Source organism: Mercenaria mercenaria, chromosome 4 (genome assembly GCF_021730395.1).
Source record: "Mercenaria mercenaria strain notata chromosome 4, MADL_Memer_1, whole genome shotgun sequence".
Lineage (NCBI taxonomy): Eukaryota > Metazoa > Mollusca > Bivalvia > Venerida > Veneridae > Mercenaria > Mercenaria mercenaria.
The window spans coordinates 79,272,253-79,290,822 of NC_069364.1; the positions used below are offsets into that span (position 1 = coordinate 79,272,253).

Genomic DNA, 18,570 nt, shown 5'->3' on the forward strand with positions numbered 1-18,570 from the left:
CGACCTAGATTTCATTAAGGCAATCATCCTGACCAAATTTCAAAGATCAATTGAAAAATACATCCTCTATTGCATACACAATGTTTTTCTTCAATTTGACCTAGTGACCTAGTTTTTGATCCCAGATGACCCATTTTCGAACTCGGCCTAGATTTTATCAAGGTAATCATTCTGGCTAAATTTCATGAAGATCAGTTGAAAAATACAGCCTCTATTGCATACACAAGGTTTTTCTTTGATTTGACCTAGTGACCTACTTTTTGACCCTAGATGACCCATTTTTGAACTTGGTCTAAATTTCATCAAGGTAATCATTCTGACCAAAATTCATGAAGATCAATTGAAAAATACAGCCTCTATCGCATACACAAGGTTTTTCCTTGATTTGACCTAGTGACCTAGTTTTTGACCCCAGATGACCCATTTTCGAACTCGGCCTAGATTTCATCAAGGTAATCATTCTGACCAAAAGTTATGAAGATCAATTGAAAAATACCGCCTCTATCGCATACACAAGGTTTTTCTTCAATTTGACCTAGTGACCTAGTTTTTGGCCTGAGATCAGGGCTCTCGCGAGTGGGCGACATGAGCGAAATAGGCGCTCTAGAACTTCAAACTTTGCTCAAATCTAACCTCAAAGCGAAATGCAAGTCGCCCGATTTTCTTGATTTCCGAACTCACTAATTAGTGCTACCCGGACTGTTTACAATTTGCACGGTGTCATATCGAGTGCCGAATACACAAACACACGCCGGGAGCATAATTTAAGCTCCGCCTACTTCAGGTACTTGCGAGATTTTCCCGAGAAGTGTGAAAGCGAATCAAATTATCCGATACACCTCGTTGATTGTGTTCAGCCAATTAGCGTCGCGTTTACATCTTTGACACTTCGTTCTTAATTGTCAACATGTTTGAGTGCAAAAAGCAAAGTTTTTTTAAAGAATCTGCTGATTAACCATGCGATTAATTGGAATTTGGTACACAATTATTTGTTATCTATGATAAAAGAACGACATGTAATGTATAAACTATGTTTAAATTGACTTCCATCGATGAATTTATTTGAATATGTATTTCTAGATTACACAGTTTACTTTCAGTTTTATTCGAGTGAGATACTGACATTCCTCGGTGAATGACTCGGTGTTAATAATAAACACTTCATACAAGATATAACCAAAATTCGGCGGGTTACATTTACAGAATCGGCTTGAATTTTGAAAACGACTTTTTTCAGAATTTTTTAACGAAACAATAACCACTGTATGGGAAATGATCTAACTAAGAAATGAATGGTCACATCAATACTTTTTATCAAGAACATTACAGCCACCTTTCAAATCACTCAACATCATTGCAGTAGGAAAAGTCTTCCCACTTCTCCCTAAAGTCTCCTCACTTCTCCCTAAATCAGCTTGAGGGAGAAGTGACTTCTCCCAAAAAATTGGACCTAGCTAGACCCCTGGAGATGACCCATTTTCGAACTCGGCCTAGATTTTATCAAGGTTATCATTCTGACCAATATTCATGAAGAATAATTGAAAACTACAGCCTCTATCGCATACACAAGGTTTTTCTTTGATTTGACCTAGTGACCTAGTTTTTGACCCGAGATGACCCCATGGTTCATACAGGAGTTGGCAAAAAAAATTCAAGGATTTTTCAAGGACTTTTCAAGGACTTTTTATCAATTTTCAAGGACTATTTTAATCGCTTTAAATCTTAAATTACAAAACCATTTAGGCTCTTCATAAGGCATTATGATAGAAGAAAGTTACAGAACAGTTTTATTTTCCATAAGCTACAACAGCATATCTTAACCTTTATGAGATCTTAAATGGGATTACCTTTTATGAGCTATATTTGCCGGTATACATACTTAATACATGTTTCTTATAAGTCTTTCAAGCTCTCAAGACTAGTTTTCAATTTGTCCGCAAGGTACTTCACTTCTTGTTTTCGCGTGTGATTTCAACGCACTTTCTCCCATAGTTCAGACATCAATGAGTTTATCACATACACTTATGCTTGTCTGACTTAAACTCCTTTAACCACGATGAATAATCATCCTGTGTAAGCCATTTATTGGCGAAACTACATTTATTTTTTGGGCCACTCATTGTTGTTGTTGATAAGTCACGCTACAATGACCTTGCGCATAATATTTTAACGTTGTGAAAATCGCTATTCCGTATCTAACTTCCGTACCGAAACGGTGTTCAACTAGCATTCCCTCCGTGCGTGTGCATGTATTTTTATTTTACACCGTTTTTTCGCTCGTTTTGACTTATTTATTATTTATTTTTTGTATTTTTCCCCTACAATACGATTGCTCCCCCGTTTTTAGCAAAATTTAAGGACTTTTTCAAGGGGAATTTTTGGAAGAAAAAAATCAAGGACTTTTCAAGGACTTAGGATCAAATTCAAGGACTTTCAAGGACCTGTGCGAACCATGGACCCATTTTCAAACTCGTCCTAGATTTCATCAAGGTTATCATTCTGACCAATATTCATGAAGATTAATTGAAAAATACAGCCTCTATCGCATACACAAGGTTTTTCTTTGATTTGAACTAGTGACCTAGTTTTTGACCCGAGATGACCCATTTTCGAACTCGGCCTAGATTTCATCAAGGTTATCATTCTGACCAATATTCATGAAGATTAATTGAAAAATACAGCCTCTATCGCATACACAAGCTAAATGTTGACAGACGACAGACGCCAGACGCCGGACATTGAGCAATCAGAAAAACTCACCTGAGCATTGCTCAGGTGAGCTAAAAATCAGGCAAGCTAAAATAAATAATGTTCTGGCAAAATATGTACATGTACATCAAGCTGATTCTCTGTTATATGTGTTCAATTTATACATATGTTTATCTGTTAATGTGTTCAAGTAAAAACGAAGGCAGTTAGAGCCAAAAATAAATAAAAATGTATAACATAAAACTGCTCATGTCACTGGTTTCATTCTCTTGTCTTCTTAGAAATAGAAATTACAAAAGTGCCATGTACACAGAAGCTGCCATTTTTGGAAGAGAATTGTTTTTTAATTTAACAAGAGCTGTCAGTTGACAGCGCGCTTGACTATTCTCAGTGCTTGATAGTATAATACAAGAGCACCGCCTTGCGGGTGCTGACGCTCATCTGATTTTTTTTGTGTAATAGAAATATTGTCCTACCCATGATTTTCTAAGTCTAAAAAGGGCCATCATTCTTGCAAAAAACAGGATAGAGTTATGTTTCTTGATGTTCAGTGTCCACTTATGATGGTGAAAAACTGTTGCAAGTTTTAAAGCAATAGCTTTGATAGTTTATGAGAAAAGTTGACTTAAACATAATACTCAACCAAGAAAATGATTTTCTAAGTCCAAAAGGGGCAATAATTATTGCAAAAAGCAGAATGGAGTTATGTTGCTTGCTGTACAGGGTCAGCTTATGATGGTGAACAAGTGTTGCAAGTTTCAAAGCAATAGCTTTAAGAGAAAAAGTTGACCTAAACATAAAACTTAACCAAGAAATCTGATATTTTCTAAGTCCAAAAGGGGCCATAAATCTTGCAAAAAGCAGGATGGAGTTATGTTTCTTGCTGTACAGGGTCAACTTATGATGGTGAACAAGTGTTGCAAGTTTTAAAGCAATAGCTTTGCCAGTTTAGGAGAAAAGCTGACCTAAACATAAAACTTAACCAAGAAAACTGATTTTCTAAGTCCAAAAGGGGCAATAATTCTTGCAAAAAGCAAGATGGAGTTATGTTTCTTGATGTACAGGGTCTGCTTATGATGGTGAACAAGTATTCCAAGTTTCAAAGCAATAGCTTTGATAGTTTAGGAGAAAAGTTGACCTAAACATAAAACTTAACCAAGAAATCTGATATTTTCTAAGTACAAAAGGGGCCATAAATCTTGCAAAAATCAAGATGGAGTTATGTTTCTTGCTATACAGGGTCAGCTTATGATGGTGAACAAGTATTCCAAGTTTCAAAGCAATAGCTTTGATAGTTTAGGAGAAAAGCTGACCTAAACATAAAACTTAACCAGGCAACGCCGACGCAGACGCCGACGCCGACAACCGCTCAAGTGATGACAATAACTCATCATTTTTTTTCAAAAAATCAGATGAGCTAATAAGCTATGAGTAAAACTTTAACATTACAATAAGCATATTCTAAGTCGAAAAGGGGCCATAATTCAGTCAAAATGCTTGACAGAGTTGCCTCCTCCTTTTTACAGACTGGGGTCATGATGGTAAACAAGTATGCAAAATATGAAAGCAATACCTCAATGGACTTTGAAAATATATAGGGTGGTACACAAACTTTAACATTTGTGTGACGCTCACGCCAATGCCGGGGCGAGTAGGATAGCTCCCCTATTCTTCAGATAGTCAAGCTAAAAATGAGTCCAAAAAACTATATCATTTTACAATAAATATTGAATTTCCTATAAAACATCTCAGTAGAGATCAAAAACACAAGCAACTAGAGCTGCTTTTGAGAAGCGCATGTCTCCCACAACTGCCTATTCATCTATATAGTAATTCAGTCTTTATATACTGTTTACTCACTACAAATATACCTTTGAAGAGTAAAAAGGCTGATTTTGGGTAATTCAAGGGCCATAATTCTGAAGTGCCTTGGGGGATTTGGCTAGTTAATAAACTTGGCCGAGGAGTTATGATGAAAAACATTTGGTTCAAGTTTGGTGAAGATCGGATGAGAAATGTTCGACTTAAGAGTGCGGACAAAATTTGTGACAGACACACACACACAGAGGAGTAAATCAATATGTCTGAGAGACATAAAAATAAATATAAATAAATCAGAATACAGCTACTGATCAGCTCTAACCCTTACCATGCTGGACACAATTAATTCTGCCTTTGCAACCAGTGTAGATCATGATCAGCCTGCACATCCGTGCAGTCAAATCATGATCTGCACTGTTCGCTATTCAGCCAATATCTTTTTGGTAAGCACCTCTTTTTAACAGTTAATGGTACTGTCCAAATTGTAAGATGGACAAGTTCATTACAGAAATTTAGCATGGTAAGGGTTCAACTGAGCATATAGCAAAAAACCTTACCCACTATCATTCACATTTACAGTAGGGGTTTTTACCACAAATTTTAAACTTCAGTTCCAAGATTCCTCACCATGTAACATACTTCAAAGATGGTCATTATATAAGAGACCTATACTGATAAAAACCTAAGACAATTGCTTAATCCTTTACATAAAATCAGTTTTTTCTCCGAAGTGCAGGTAATATAACAACTGGATGAGCCATGGAACTGCAACAAATATGTATGACAGGATGAGTACTTGGTCCTGAATAAAAATACTTATTTACACTGAGTAACGGTTAAATAAAAGCTAAATGACAATAGCAGCCGGAGAACACAATAATCTTGATGAAAGAAAAACTATTTGTTTAGATTAAAAATATTACAGTACAAAACTCCGTAAAATGAATGCCCTTGTGAAAACATTTCTAACCTACGCTTCTTAATGTCATGTTAAGATCATTCTAATACCCTGACCAGTCCAGAATCCAAAAATTAATCACAGGCTAAAATCGTGCTAAAGTGAATCGGTAAATCTCATAAATACAAAACTTCTAGTGGCACAGTACATAAAATACTGATACTTCTTTACCTTTAACCTGCTGGTGGCAAGTGATTCTACCTTTGCAACCAGTGCAGAACAAGATCAGTCTGCACATCCGTGCAGGCTGGTCATGATCTGCACTGTTCGCTATTCAGTCACTTAATTTTCAGTGACCACCCCTTCAATTAATAAGCGGTTCTGCCCAAACTGAATGATGGACCAGTACATTTTAAAAAGTTAGCATAGTAAAGGTTAAAACACTATCATTTCATCTCCTAGCAGCAGTATCCTAACATTCTGATCACTGGTTTCCACTATTCTGGGTGATACATTATAACTGAACTTGTTTCGCTTTTAACACAAGGTATCATGAATCCACTTTGAGTTCTTGTGCCGATGGCTGAACGTTGATGAAATTCTTCAGCCTGTACACAACTGAACTGCACACAAGTATCCAACATGTGACACCTATACCACCTGAAAGAAAATGACCTAATTTAGAACCTAGCCAGTGACATGTTTATTTACCTGCAAATCTACAGCTAACATTGTTTTGTGAACTTCTACAGACACACAACTGTAGTTTGTAGGCCGTTCCTTCAGAAAATTAAGAATTCAACTAAACATTTGTTATAACTGCAAAACTGTAAAATCATTTAATTTCTTAGTGCTGGTGACAGGTCGAAACAGCTATTTCGCCAGGACTTAAGGTAGCGGTTTTGAAATATTACTGATAATACAAATGTGAATTTTTATTTTTGTTGGGATTTAATTTTGTTGGTTGACACATGAAAATTAACTATTTAATAATTTAACAACAGTGATTAAAAACCTGGTTGTCTCTTCAGGTTAATTTACACTGTAAACTGAAAGTGAAAACTGTGGCCTGTATTGAGAGGTAGTCTTAGCACATATTCAACTGTACTGCAAAAGTGGACTTTGGTAAAAACATATTGACATATACATTTTCACCAAATATCCCAAATTTAATACTCCTTATAAAGTACAGAAGTAATAAAATGCCCTTCGGTGAAATTTTATCCCAAATGCTGTATACATGACAATTCCAAAATTTTTCACCTCAAACAACTTCATTTGAGAACTTCCATTCTGACACATTTAATTCAACACCATAATTATGTTCATATGATTTTTTTTATCTTATTCAGGTGTGAACATTTATGTTAATACATGTACCATATTTTAATCAAAATTAAACAGTAAACAAACATCAACTTAAAATGTTATAAATAAAACAACTGACAGTAACGAGATATACCTGGTACTCCAGTAGGAAATGCTATCAATCTGTTAACAGGGTAAAACCATTGTTCTGGCAGCATGTACAGTGGATCATTCTTGTAGAAAATGATCACAGAAATCATCACAATGCCCTAAAAACACATAATTCTTGAATTAATACTACAGAAATATTCAATACCTTCTCACAGCAGAACTGTACAAAGCCTGCCCGAAGAATTGATGGTATTTTCATATGAACAAAACAAAGACATGGCAAATTTGTCAACCATTGCTTTTAAACATGTTACCATTCAAAGCAAAATACAAATTTTTGATACAAAATATATTGACATTAAAAGTATCAGAAGAGAAGTTACTAAGGATCAAAGTTAGACTATGCTTTTCTTTGAATTTAACATTAAATTGACAAACTGGCATACTACTAAACTGTGCTGCAGCTGATCAATCATAACAATTGAAATCACATTTAAAACTTACATGTAATACATTGATTACCATCTTCACACCCATTGAGAACATGGTAATCTTCTGAGATCTTGAAGACCCTGAAATATTATAGACAAACTTCTGAATAATCTTGACCTAAAAGTCTGCAATGACTTTTACACATCTTGCATTCTGTATGTATTTATGTAAGTTGTAATATGTGTGCACTGAATCCTTATTCAGCTTTATCATTAATTACACATATTAATAAAATGTACAAATTTGTCTTAATAGTGAGTGCAGCAACTACAACAAAGAAAAATTTACATTCTCTGAAAGAAGCTGTCACAATTTTACCCTGCTTATTATAGACTTAGCCTACTGTATTTCTAGATAATTTTTTTCACATTTGGGTGGTTTTCAAAATAATGAAGCAGAAGTTTGACATAGGGGTTGAAAATTCAAACCTAGATGTGAAATATTGGTAAGAATAAGATGTAGTATATGAAAGAAAGTAGTTTGCTTAAATGTGCAAAGTTTAAGCTACATAAAAAATCAAAGCTAAAACACTAAAGCTTGGGTTTAAAAAGTAAAACACAGCTGAAAACTAGCCTTCATGTAAAATGTCACACTTTTTGGTGTGAACAGGGGACAAATTTAGCTATATGATTTAATATAACTTTAAGCCATTAAGTTGAAATTGCACACATTTATTGACTACTTTGATTTGGATAAAAATTGCCCAAAAACACTTTCTAAAACTGAACTGAATAAAAGTAAAGTGAGAGAAAAGAAAAAACCTCATTATTTTGAAAATCACCTATTTCAACATGCTTTATAACACTTTGCATTACAAATCAAACCCTTTCACATATGTCATTCAACATCAATAAAGCCGTAAACTTCAATGGCTGCCCCAATCAACTGGTGAATAAATTTAGAACTGTAAAATGACAGATGATTGTGAATGCAAAAAAAAAACCTACAGAGATTTGTTCTTCCTGTGCTCATGAGGTATGTGTGTACAGGAGGTAGATGGGGAATGTAATGCAGGAGTGAAGGTGCACAAAGCAACAATGATTGAAGAGGAAGGAAATTGTTTTGCTACTTTTTCCAGGTGAGGGGAAGGGTATGTAACAAATAATATTAAACAGTAAGATCACGCAAGTGTAAAAAATATATGAAAAAGGAAGATATGAAGAATTGGAGAAGCTTGCCACAAAACTTGAACTAATACTCCTTCAAACTCTGACCCCAGTGACATTGACCCTCATTCTCTGAACAGTCAAGCTGAAAATTCTATTCCTACCCATCTTTTTCACTTGGTCCACTAGTCTGTCTATCTTCCTCTGTAGTTTCATATACTTGGCAAACTCATCTGTCATACTGACGGCACCTTGCTCTGCCTTCAGATCTCTCACCTGCTGTCTCAGGTTCAACTCCTCATCTGTCAGGTGTATAAAATATCCACCAATCTGTAATATTAAAGTGAGTATTATTTTTCAATCTCTGAACTTTTAATGAAATATTTTTTTTAAAAATTGAAAATGCCATTTGGATATGTATGTGATTTCTCTTCAGCTTAAAAAAACTCTTTTTTCAATGTAATAACTAATTCAAACAAGAGGACCATGATGGTCCTGAATCGCTCACCTCTTCCCACATGACCCAGTTTTGAGTATGACGTCGTTTTTTCTATTATTTGACATAGTGACCTAGTTTTTGAGCTCATGTGACCCAGTTTTGAACTTGACCTAGATATTATCAAGATAAAAATTTTGACCAATTTTCATGAAGATCCACTGAAAAATATGGTCTCTACAGAGGTCACAAGGTTTTTCTCTTATTTGACCTATTGACCTAGTTTTCAAAGGTATGTGACCCTGTTTTGAACTTTACCTAGATATCATCAAAGTGAACATTCTCACTAATTTTCATGAAGATCTCATGAAAAATATGGCCTTTAGAGAGGTCACAAGGTTTTTCTATTTTTATAGTACCTACTGACCTAATTTTTGACCGCACGTGACCCAGTTTCGAAACTGACCCAGATATCATCAAGGTGAACATTCAGATCAATTTTCATGAAGATCCATTGAAAAATATGGCCTCTAGAGAGGTCAAAAGATTTTAATAATTTTAGACCTACTGACCTAGTTTTTGACCGCAGTTGACCCAGTTTCAAACTTGACTTAGATATCATCAATTCATTCAGACCAACTTTCATACAGATCCCATGAAAAGTATGGCCTCTACAGAGGTCACAAGGTTTTTCTATTATTTGACCTACTGACCTAGTTTTTTAAGGCACGTGACCCAGTTTCAAACTTGAACTAGATATCATCAAGGTGAACATTCTGACCAATTTTTATGGAGATCCATTCACAAGTATGGCCTCTAGAGAGGTCACAAGGTTTTTCTATTTTTAGACCTACTGACCTAGTTTTTGTCCGCACATGACCCTGTTTCGAACTTGACCTAGATATCATCAAGATGAACATTCAGACCAATTTTCATACAGATCACATGAAAAATATGGCCTTTAGAGAGGTCACAAGGTTTTTCTATTATTTGACCTACTGACCTAGTTTTTGACGGCACGTGATCCACTTTCGAACTTGACCTAGATATCATCAAGATGAACATTCAGACCCAACTTTCATACAGATCCCATGAAAAATATGGCCTCTAGAGAGGTCACAAGGTTTTTCTATTATTTGACCTACTGACCTAGTTTTTGACCGCACGTGACCCAGTTTCGAACTTAACCTAGATATCATCAAGATGAACATTCAGACCAACTTTCATACAGATCCCATGAAAAATATGGCCTTTAGAGAGGTCACAAGGTTTTTCTATTATCTGACCTACTGACCTAGTTTTTGACTGCACGTGACCCAGTTTCGAACCTGACCTAGATATCATCAAGATGAACGTTCTGACCAACTTTCATGAAGATCTTGTGAAATATATGGCCTCTAGAGAGGTCACAATGTTTTTCTATTTTTAGACCTACTGACCTAGTTTTTGACCGCACGTGACCCAGTTTCGAATTTGACCTAGATATCATCAAGGTGAACATTCTGACCAATTTTCATGAAGATCTTGTGAAATATATGGCCTCTAGAGAGGTCACAAGGTTTTTCTATTTTTAGACCTACTGACCTAGTTTTTGATGGCACGTGACCCAGTTTCGAACTTGACCTAGATATCATCAAGATGAACATCCTGACCAACTTTCATAAAGATCCCATGAAAAATGTGACCTCTAGAGTGGTCACAAGCAAAAGTTTACGGATGCACGCACGGACGACGGACACCGCGCGATCACAAAAGCTCACCTTGTCACTTTGTGACAGGTGAGCTAAAAATAAGTCTCAAGATATGGTGAGGCTTTATTACAAAACTGAAGTACAACATGTAATAAATTATTCATAAAACTGAGTCAAGAATTTGACACTTTGCTGTGTCAAATTTCCTAGGTTGCCTGAATAAAAGACAATGACTCAGAATGAGAGTCTTACAACTCTTTTGACTATAATGTACTATAAAGTTTAAAAAGAGCTGTCTAATGAAAACGTGTTCAGTTACCTGGAAATATTATTACAAATCTTCTACATCTGCAGAAATACTAACTACATACAAAAGATTAACAATAAAAAGATGTTCGTCCATAGCAGGGCATCTGGTAGGTTCTGAAATTCAAGTGTCATTGACTCTTCAGCCTAAATTTTCAAGGATCAAAATCAGATTTTCAAGAGTCAGGATCAGCTTTTCAGGGGTCAAGCTATACTGTTATAAATGCAATTTTCAGACTTTAACAGGGCTTTTCATCCTTATATAGCAGAGGCCTATATTAAATCCAAAAAGATACTATTTTTTCCCCAACTGTGGCAGACATATTTCCAAAAATGCAAGGTAAGATTTTGTTTACATTTTAGTATTTCCAGAGGAAGCGTTTGTCTGTTATCTATTTTTTGTTGCACTTTAGCCTAACAGCGCACAGAACAAAGTGTGACGCATTACCAGTCTAATCCATTATGTTCCATGGCCTGGATATTAGTCAGTGTTTCAGGGGAGATAAATTTAATTTGTCTTTCTTTGTTTACTTCTGGTTGATTATTTTTCCAAAAATGGACAATTATCGTGCATAAGTTTCTGAATTTGAAAGGCCAAGGCCTCTTCCCAATTTTCTGATGAAAAGCCCTGCTTTATCTAAAACAAGTGCATTGGTCATTAGATTTTTTTAAGCAATTCATATTTCAAGTTATCCTATTTTGCACATTGCAGTGGGTGGGGATTGGTGCCTTTGCATGTTTTATTTTCGAAAAATGCTTCAAAATAAGAACTGCTTTTGCCAACAGTTGTCATATTTTTCTTAAATGCAGATTTCTTATTCAGATTGCACTAGAAAATCTCATAAGAAATGACAGAAATGTCTGAAAATCACAGTCAAGAAAACAGGTGACAAATAAAGAAAACGAAAGTAAGCCTTGAATTCTTGATAAAATACCTGTTTTAAATTTCATTCGCCATACCTATTCAATACTTATAATTTCTGCTTATTTAAAGCATTTTCATTTGGGCTGAATGATAATAAATTTGCTATAGATCGTAACGACCGACCAACTCATATAATCGTATCAAGCACACAAAATAATGACTTTAATTATCCAACGTGTTGTTCAGTAATGAGATAAGAAAAGTTTTATTTTAAGTTGGCAGGACATATAACAAGAGCTGTCGGAGGACAGCAACGCTCGACTATTTAACAGCCTTGTCGCTTGAATGAATAAGAAAGTCGAAAAAGGGGCATAATTTAGTAAAAACGTAAAATAGGGTTCTGGAACCTGCATAGTGCTTATCAGCTCATGACAGTGGACAAGTGTATGAAGTTTCAATCCATTCCCATTAGTGGGTACTGAGATACCAGCTTACATATAAAAATTTAACCCAAAAACTCCTAAGTTGAAAAAGGGGCATAATTTTGTAAAATGCAAAGTTGAGTTATTGACCCTTTGCACTGCATGTCATATCATGACAGTGAACAAGTGTGTGAAGTTTCAATCCTTTCCCATTAGTGGATACTGAGATACCAGCTTACATACAAAAACTTAACCAAAAATTTCTATGTTGAAAAAGGGGCATAATTTTGTAAAAAAGCAAAATAAAGTTATGGGACCTGCTCTGTGCATGTCAGATCATGACAGTGAACAAGTGTGTGAAGTTTCAATCCATTCCCATTAGTGAGTACTGAGATACCAGCTTACATACAAAACCTTAACCAAAAAATTCTAAGTCGAAAAAGGGGCATAATTTTGTGAAAAAGCAAAATAGAGTTATGGAACCTGTGCAGTGTAAGTCAGTTTATCACAGTAAATAAGTGTGTGAAGTTTCAATCCATTCCCACAAGTGGTTACTGAGATACCAGCTTACATACAAAACCTTAACCAAAAATTTCTAAGTCAAAAAAGGGGCATAATTTTGTAAAAAAGCAAAACAGAGTTATGGAACCTGTGCAATGTAAGTCAGTTTATCACAGTGAATAAGTGTGTGAAGTTTCAATCCATTCCCACAAGTGGTTGCTGAGATACCAGCTTACATACAAAAACTTAACCAAATCGAGACGCGGACGCGGACGCCGACGCATGGGCGAGTCCAACAGCTCTACTATTCTATGAATAGTCGAGCTAAAAATTCAACATAAGCTGTATACAGCTAATTAACAAGTGGTATAAGCACGATAATACGCTGCTCTTCGCATTGTTTATCAATAAACTTTAGTGTTTCCTGCAGGCCTTTTTAACATGGCGCAGTGCCAAGCCCCATTTGAAGTGCTGCCCTTCAAACTACCCGTTTGCGCCACATGCCCTTTTATTCTATCAGGCTTGTGTATTTATCTTGACAAGTGCCCTTTCAAAACCAGCCTGGATAGCCAATGTCCATGGGACATGTTCCATGTATTGTACCATCAATTAGCGGCTTTGATCAACAGGTGACACGTGGGTGCATCAACCGTGAAAGACCCTGATTAAGAACCGACAGGATTATGCAATCAATTACTGTTTTATGATACCATTAATTGGGAATAGTAGATGAAAATTTGTTGTTTTTAGCACGTCGGCGGTGAAGCTGCATGTAGCCTTTTTACGGAAGAGATGACTGAAACGTTCAATTAAACGATAATTAATTTAAAAGGTTGTAATCATTTAAAATGCAGATTGATTGTCGCACATTTTCAATGCGCTCATTAGGCCTTTAAAAATAAAAATATTGAAAACAATGTTTTATGAATGTTTGCCCTTTGCCGACCAACCCATGAAAATTGACCCGACTCAAAATATTTTATATCGATTTTATCTACAAGATTTATTTTATTCCTTTACGGATATCATTTATAAAAATAATAGGATAAACTTTTAAACTTTAGAATGATACCATATTCATTAAAATCGACCAATGTCTTGATTTATAATTACGAAGTCGTACTTTCCAAAGCACATTCATGACGCGCCGATGCAGAAGTCGCCCCCATCTTGAAAATTTGAAAACATACATTGGTATGAAAATAACAGATAACTTAGCGATTAAGTTATAAAAACTGATCGAGACTGAAACGAATAAACTAAAAATGCAAGTTCCTAGTTTTGTTTTCGTAAATAATTTGTCAAAATGATTTTATAAGGCCGGAATTTAAGTTGAAAGTGCACGGCGGCATGTGTCAAGCAAGCTGAAATTTTGAGTTATTACTCGCAATGAACCATAGGTATTCACATTTATGTTTATATTACTTAATACTGTATGACTAGATGGAAAACAGATTCATAGTCAGTCACTGATTCAAACTAGTGTATGTATTGCAGAAACTTCCGAGCCACGAGGGAGTGATAAAAATAGTGGCAGACGATCTAATCTAGCAAATTTCACAGCATGTACTTTTTGCGTCGCATTCTACTTTCGTTTTCGCATGCCCAAAACACTAGAAAAATATAACTTTCCATGTCGATTTGTCGTCTAAATGTTACTGACAATGAAGAACAATGGGTTAAATCAGCGATATAGGTACAAAGTCACTGATTACATGTAGATCTGACAAACTGCCTATGCTCTTAACGTAAATCAATGGTGAAATGATATGTGATGATTGACAAAATAAAGTTGTGCATTGATAGTTGTTCAATAAAACTTGCTTATTAATTATCACCTGATATCTGTCTCTGAAAATGCAAGCCAACACTTCATGAGGGTAACAGAATAAGAATGTTTGAAAGTATGAATCATCTGTGTCATCTTTGCACAAAAGAACGGAAAGCTCTTTCACAACAACATGGTAGGCATTGATCAGGTCGGCGTGACGTCACATCCGGAGCAATCGATTATGCAAATTACCTTGGAGGTGAAAGCAGGACCTCGCAATTCGTAGCGAATTAACTAGCGGTGTGGGTTGTGATGTTTTAATTCTCAAATAAAACAAATCAAGAGTCATCTTTTTTATCATCTGCAGTCCTTACGCTATGGTACAATCTATATATTTTTCAAAAAAAGTAAGGTTTTTGTGATAATTGATTTTGTGGCATTTTAAAACGGTCTGGAAAAAGTGACAGATTATGTATTGTCTGCTCTTCGGCGCTACGGATCAGATATAATTAAAACAAGTTCCCAAGCTTATTCAACATTTTCTCAGTTTGCTATATATATATTAATCTAAACTAAATATCTGAGAACAAAACATTTTTTTTTATTCAACTTCTTTGCTTGAAATCGTAGCAGTTGTTTCTTTCATCTCTTTCAAGTGTCTTGATTTTTTTTTCTTTTTAAGAAAGAACAGATCAAATAAATAGTAAATTAATTTTCTGATATTTTTATGTCTTTTTTAAATAAGCTGATTTTCTAAATGTTTTAATGCTCTGAAATAATTATATTGTTGCCATTTTCTGAAATGTACGGTATATGTGTATATATTTGTGCGATATATTTTATTTTGTTAATGTAAAATGCTATAATGTCGAAGTACATTAAGTATGAAAGTCATTTAAACAAAGTTGAAAACTTATACTTTATTCTATATGTAATCTTATTGCAGACATTTTTTTTTTTTGAAGAAATGTCCTTCCAGCCAAAAAATAGTTTGGTGAATTGATTTTAAAGTTTCAAATGAACTAAATGTTCGGGCACGTGTATTGGTTAAAGTTTTTTTATGTATAGCTCTATTAATCCCTTTGTCAACTGACACGCAAATAACAATAATGTGCATCTTCCAAATATCATAAGACCCTGAAGGCATACATCAAACGGATAAGACAGGAAATTACCATAAGGCCCCGAAGGGGTACATCAGAGGGATAAAACAAACAGGAAATCAATCTATTAAAAAGTGATAGTCATTAGGAACTGGTCAAAACTGATTTTCATCAATATACCACATACTGATTGGTTTCCATAGTGATTTATGACTGGAATGAATGCTTTAATTTTGTGGTATGTGGAAGCAGTCAATTGTGACAGTCTAATACATTAACAAAAAAAATGGATATTGAAAACTACAAGATATGACTAACATTATTCTAGACAAAGCGTGCAAATTATCGTTCTCAGTTTTAAATAATTGACAAAACAGAGATCAGTATTTTTTTTAGTATTTTCGTAATTGGAAGTCATCAATTTATTGATACGTCCTGGCTTTTCGTAAAAAAGAAACTAGCATGCAGTAATTATATATATCATTTTATCTCCGCGTGTAACACAGTAGCTCTAGATGTCATATTACATTTAAAACAATTGTAACATATAAAAAACCGCTTTGTGTTATAAATGCTATTGTGATCCTGATACCCTTCGAGGGAGAAAAAAATCCCTTCTCCAGTATTTACGCATAATGTGCTATTAAGCTTTAAATTATGACACCTCTCATTAAATTTCATACGAATGAGAACTTGGGTAAGAGGTGTTGATTTGATTAAATTTGGAGTGACTGAATCACTTTTGACACCACAGTATAAGCTATCTGGCTTTCAGAACTATTTTAATGGCAGGCTACTAAATAGAACGAGAAAAGTGAAATGAATGGAGAAACCTAATTAGATGAAATAGATTTTCTGTTTTATTTACTTTAAAAAGACCTCCGATTTTTTAAATTATAATTTTCATCCAGTCCGTCACAAATATGAGACCTGGCAGCTTACACGGATCAATGATGAATATCACGTCTGAAACCTAAAAAAGAAAGGTTTCTTTCTCGGGAGTGATTTCTGGAACATCATGCTACATTATAAATTCACTGACTTATTAATATTGCCCAAAATTTTACTTTAAGCAAAGAAAAACAACCAGCACTAGTGAAACATGAAACGCTTTTCAATTACAATTAAGCGTTTGCTGTCACCTCCGCTTGTTGCTACGCAACGCGATACGCTGAAGTGCCCGGATATCCGACCTGATCAATTATCTAAAGAATAATACAAAATATCTACCCCATATCTGAGATATGAAAGATTCACAAATGCAGTGTGAAAATAGTATGTAAAATGGCGCCTGTAAACTGACGCCGACAAGCGTACTTGCACGAATGCTCTTTCAATGCCAAACCGCGCGTTAAAAGTGTCCTTTTTCAAGGGAAGCACCATGCCCCTTTTAGAGTCTGCAGGAAACACTAAAATTCTACACACTGATCAATAAACACCTCTGATAATGACATGCATTACTGTACTATGTACAAATCACGAGAAAATTTACTTGACTTGCCTCGAGAATATGAGAAAACAGCACATGGTAGCCAAAACTACAGAGAGGATCTAGAGTGGCGGAACCTATGCTCGCGGTATTTTGTACATATATAATCTTTTTAAGAAGCAAGAAAAAATTATTATTTCGACTTGCCTATGCAAAAACATAAAGTTATCCTCCTTTTATCGAAACATATTGTTGATGTGTGTCATCACGGGACTTAGTCGTCTCGTGAGCTATCGACACGGCATACGTGAAAAGGTGAAAATTCGCCCTGAAGGGAACCCATGCTGGCGGTATGTTATATCGATTAAACTAAGGGCGAAAAAAAAATTCAGCAGGCTAAAAAGGAACAAACAAGCATATGCGAATATAATATTTAGAACATTACTCATTTATTATGTGAAAAACAAAAGAAATGAGGATAAAATTTAGTATGTGCCTCTATGTGTATATTTCCCTTATAGTAATGGAGTCACTATTAGAACAAAGCTTAAAGACGTATGATAATGTTATTTAAAAACAGAATGTTCAAGTATTAAAGATTCAAACAACGACAGTGATTAATTCACTAATGTTTTCTACACTTCTTTTGTGTGTAGGAAATTTACTCCTCCCTACATCTCAGAAATAACCATTTGGACTTTGTCAAAATACTAAGATCAACGTCGATCTTTTCATGGTTCGAAAGGCACTCGTAGTGTAGCCAGGCGTCACATTCATCACATCTTGCTCTTAAATGTATCTTATATCTGAACGTAATGCACGATTTCTAAAAAACTAACTTTAGTTGAGTGATTTTGACATATTTGTGTGAGATTTGTGCGACGGATAAAGATTGCGTAAAATGTATCGGCTGCTGTATACGTCACGTGAGCGGCACGAGCGGCTATCGCTACGTTTGTTGCAAATGCATTTCACCACTGGTCGGTGTTGAACATAGCATGGTGAAATATTTTTATCAGTGCTTCTGCAGAGAGCGTAATTATCGAAATACCGCGAGCATAGGAATACCGCGAGCATAGGTTCCACCACTCTAGATATTTGGAGCAGATGCCGAGATGAAATTATAAAAATTGCATGGAATATAAAACTTCTGCAAGTTTCACTGCCATATATTTTGCTTCCCCGAATGTCTCATAACTTTCATCATATTTATATATTGGCTAGCCTATATAATTTTTTTTAAATGTCAGTAGCCAAATGATACGCATATCCGAAAACACTGCTACATTAACTAAGATTTCATAAACGTATTGTATATTTATTGCATAATTACCACTGCAATGTTGTATACTTACACTTCTTGATATTTTTGACGAATATGAAGGCAGATATGAGAAAAATATAACCAAAAGGAGAATAAAAATCATCATAAACATTTTGGAGTCTCCCTACGACGACGTGTGAGATGTTCCAACTGCAATTTGGATATAATCCGTCCTTTGTTACGGTACAGTCTACTCTAGGATTACCTGCCCCTTCACAGTATACTCACTCTAAACGTTTTACACCTGATGACAACAATTACTTCAGCAAAATATAGA

General features: G+C 35.1%; 1 protein-coding gene across 1 annotated transcript; it reads right to left on the reverse strand.

Annotated features, from left to right (window-relative positions):
• Window positions 1–947: 947 nt before the first annotated feature.
• LOC123552256 (guided entry of tail-anchored proteins factor 1-like) lies at window positions 948–18,455 on the reverse strand. Its single transcript, XM_053541759.1, has 5 exons — window positions 18,325–18,455; window positions 8,610–8,775; window positions 7,352–7,419; window positions 6,891–7,005; window positions 948–6,088 (listed from the first exon to the last, which is right to left on the reverse strand). The coding sequence occupies exons 1-5, from the start codon at window positions 18,403–18,405 to the stop codon at window positions 5,979–5,981; spliced, it is 540 nt and encodes a 179-aa protein (XP_053397734.1). The 5' UTR covers window positions 18,406–18,455; the 3' UTR covers window positions 948–5,978.
• Window positions 18,456–18,570: the final 115 nt, after the last annotated feature.

Coding starts and splice junctions, on each gene's coding strand:
- LOC123552256 (XM_053541759.1), bottom strand. CDS start 18,405: ATGTTTATGATGATTTTTATTCTCCTTTTGGTTATATTTTTCTCATAT. Junction 8,776..18,324: donor CGTCAAAAATATCAAGAAGT/GTAAGTATACAA, acceptor TTAATATTACAG/ATTGGTGGATATTTTATACA. Junction 6,089..6,890: donor ATTTCCTACTGGAGTACCAG/GTATATCTCGTT, acceptor ATTTTCTTTCAG/GTGGTATAGGTGTCACATGT.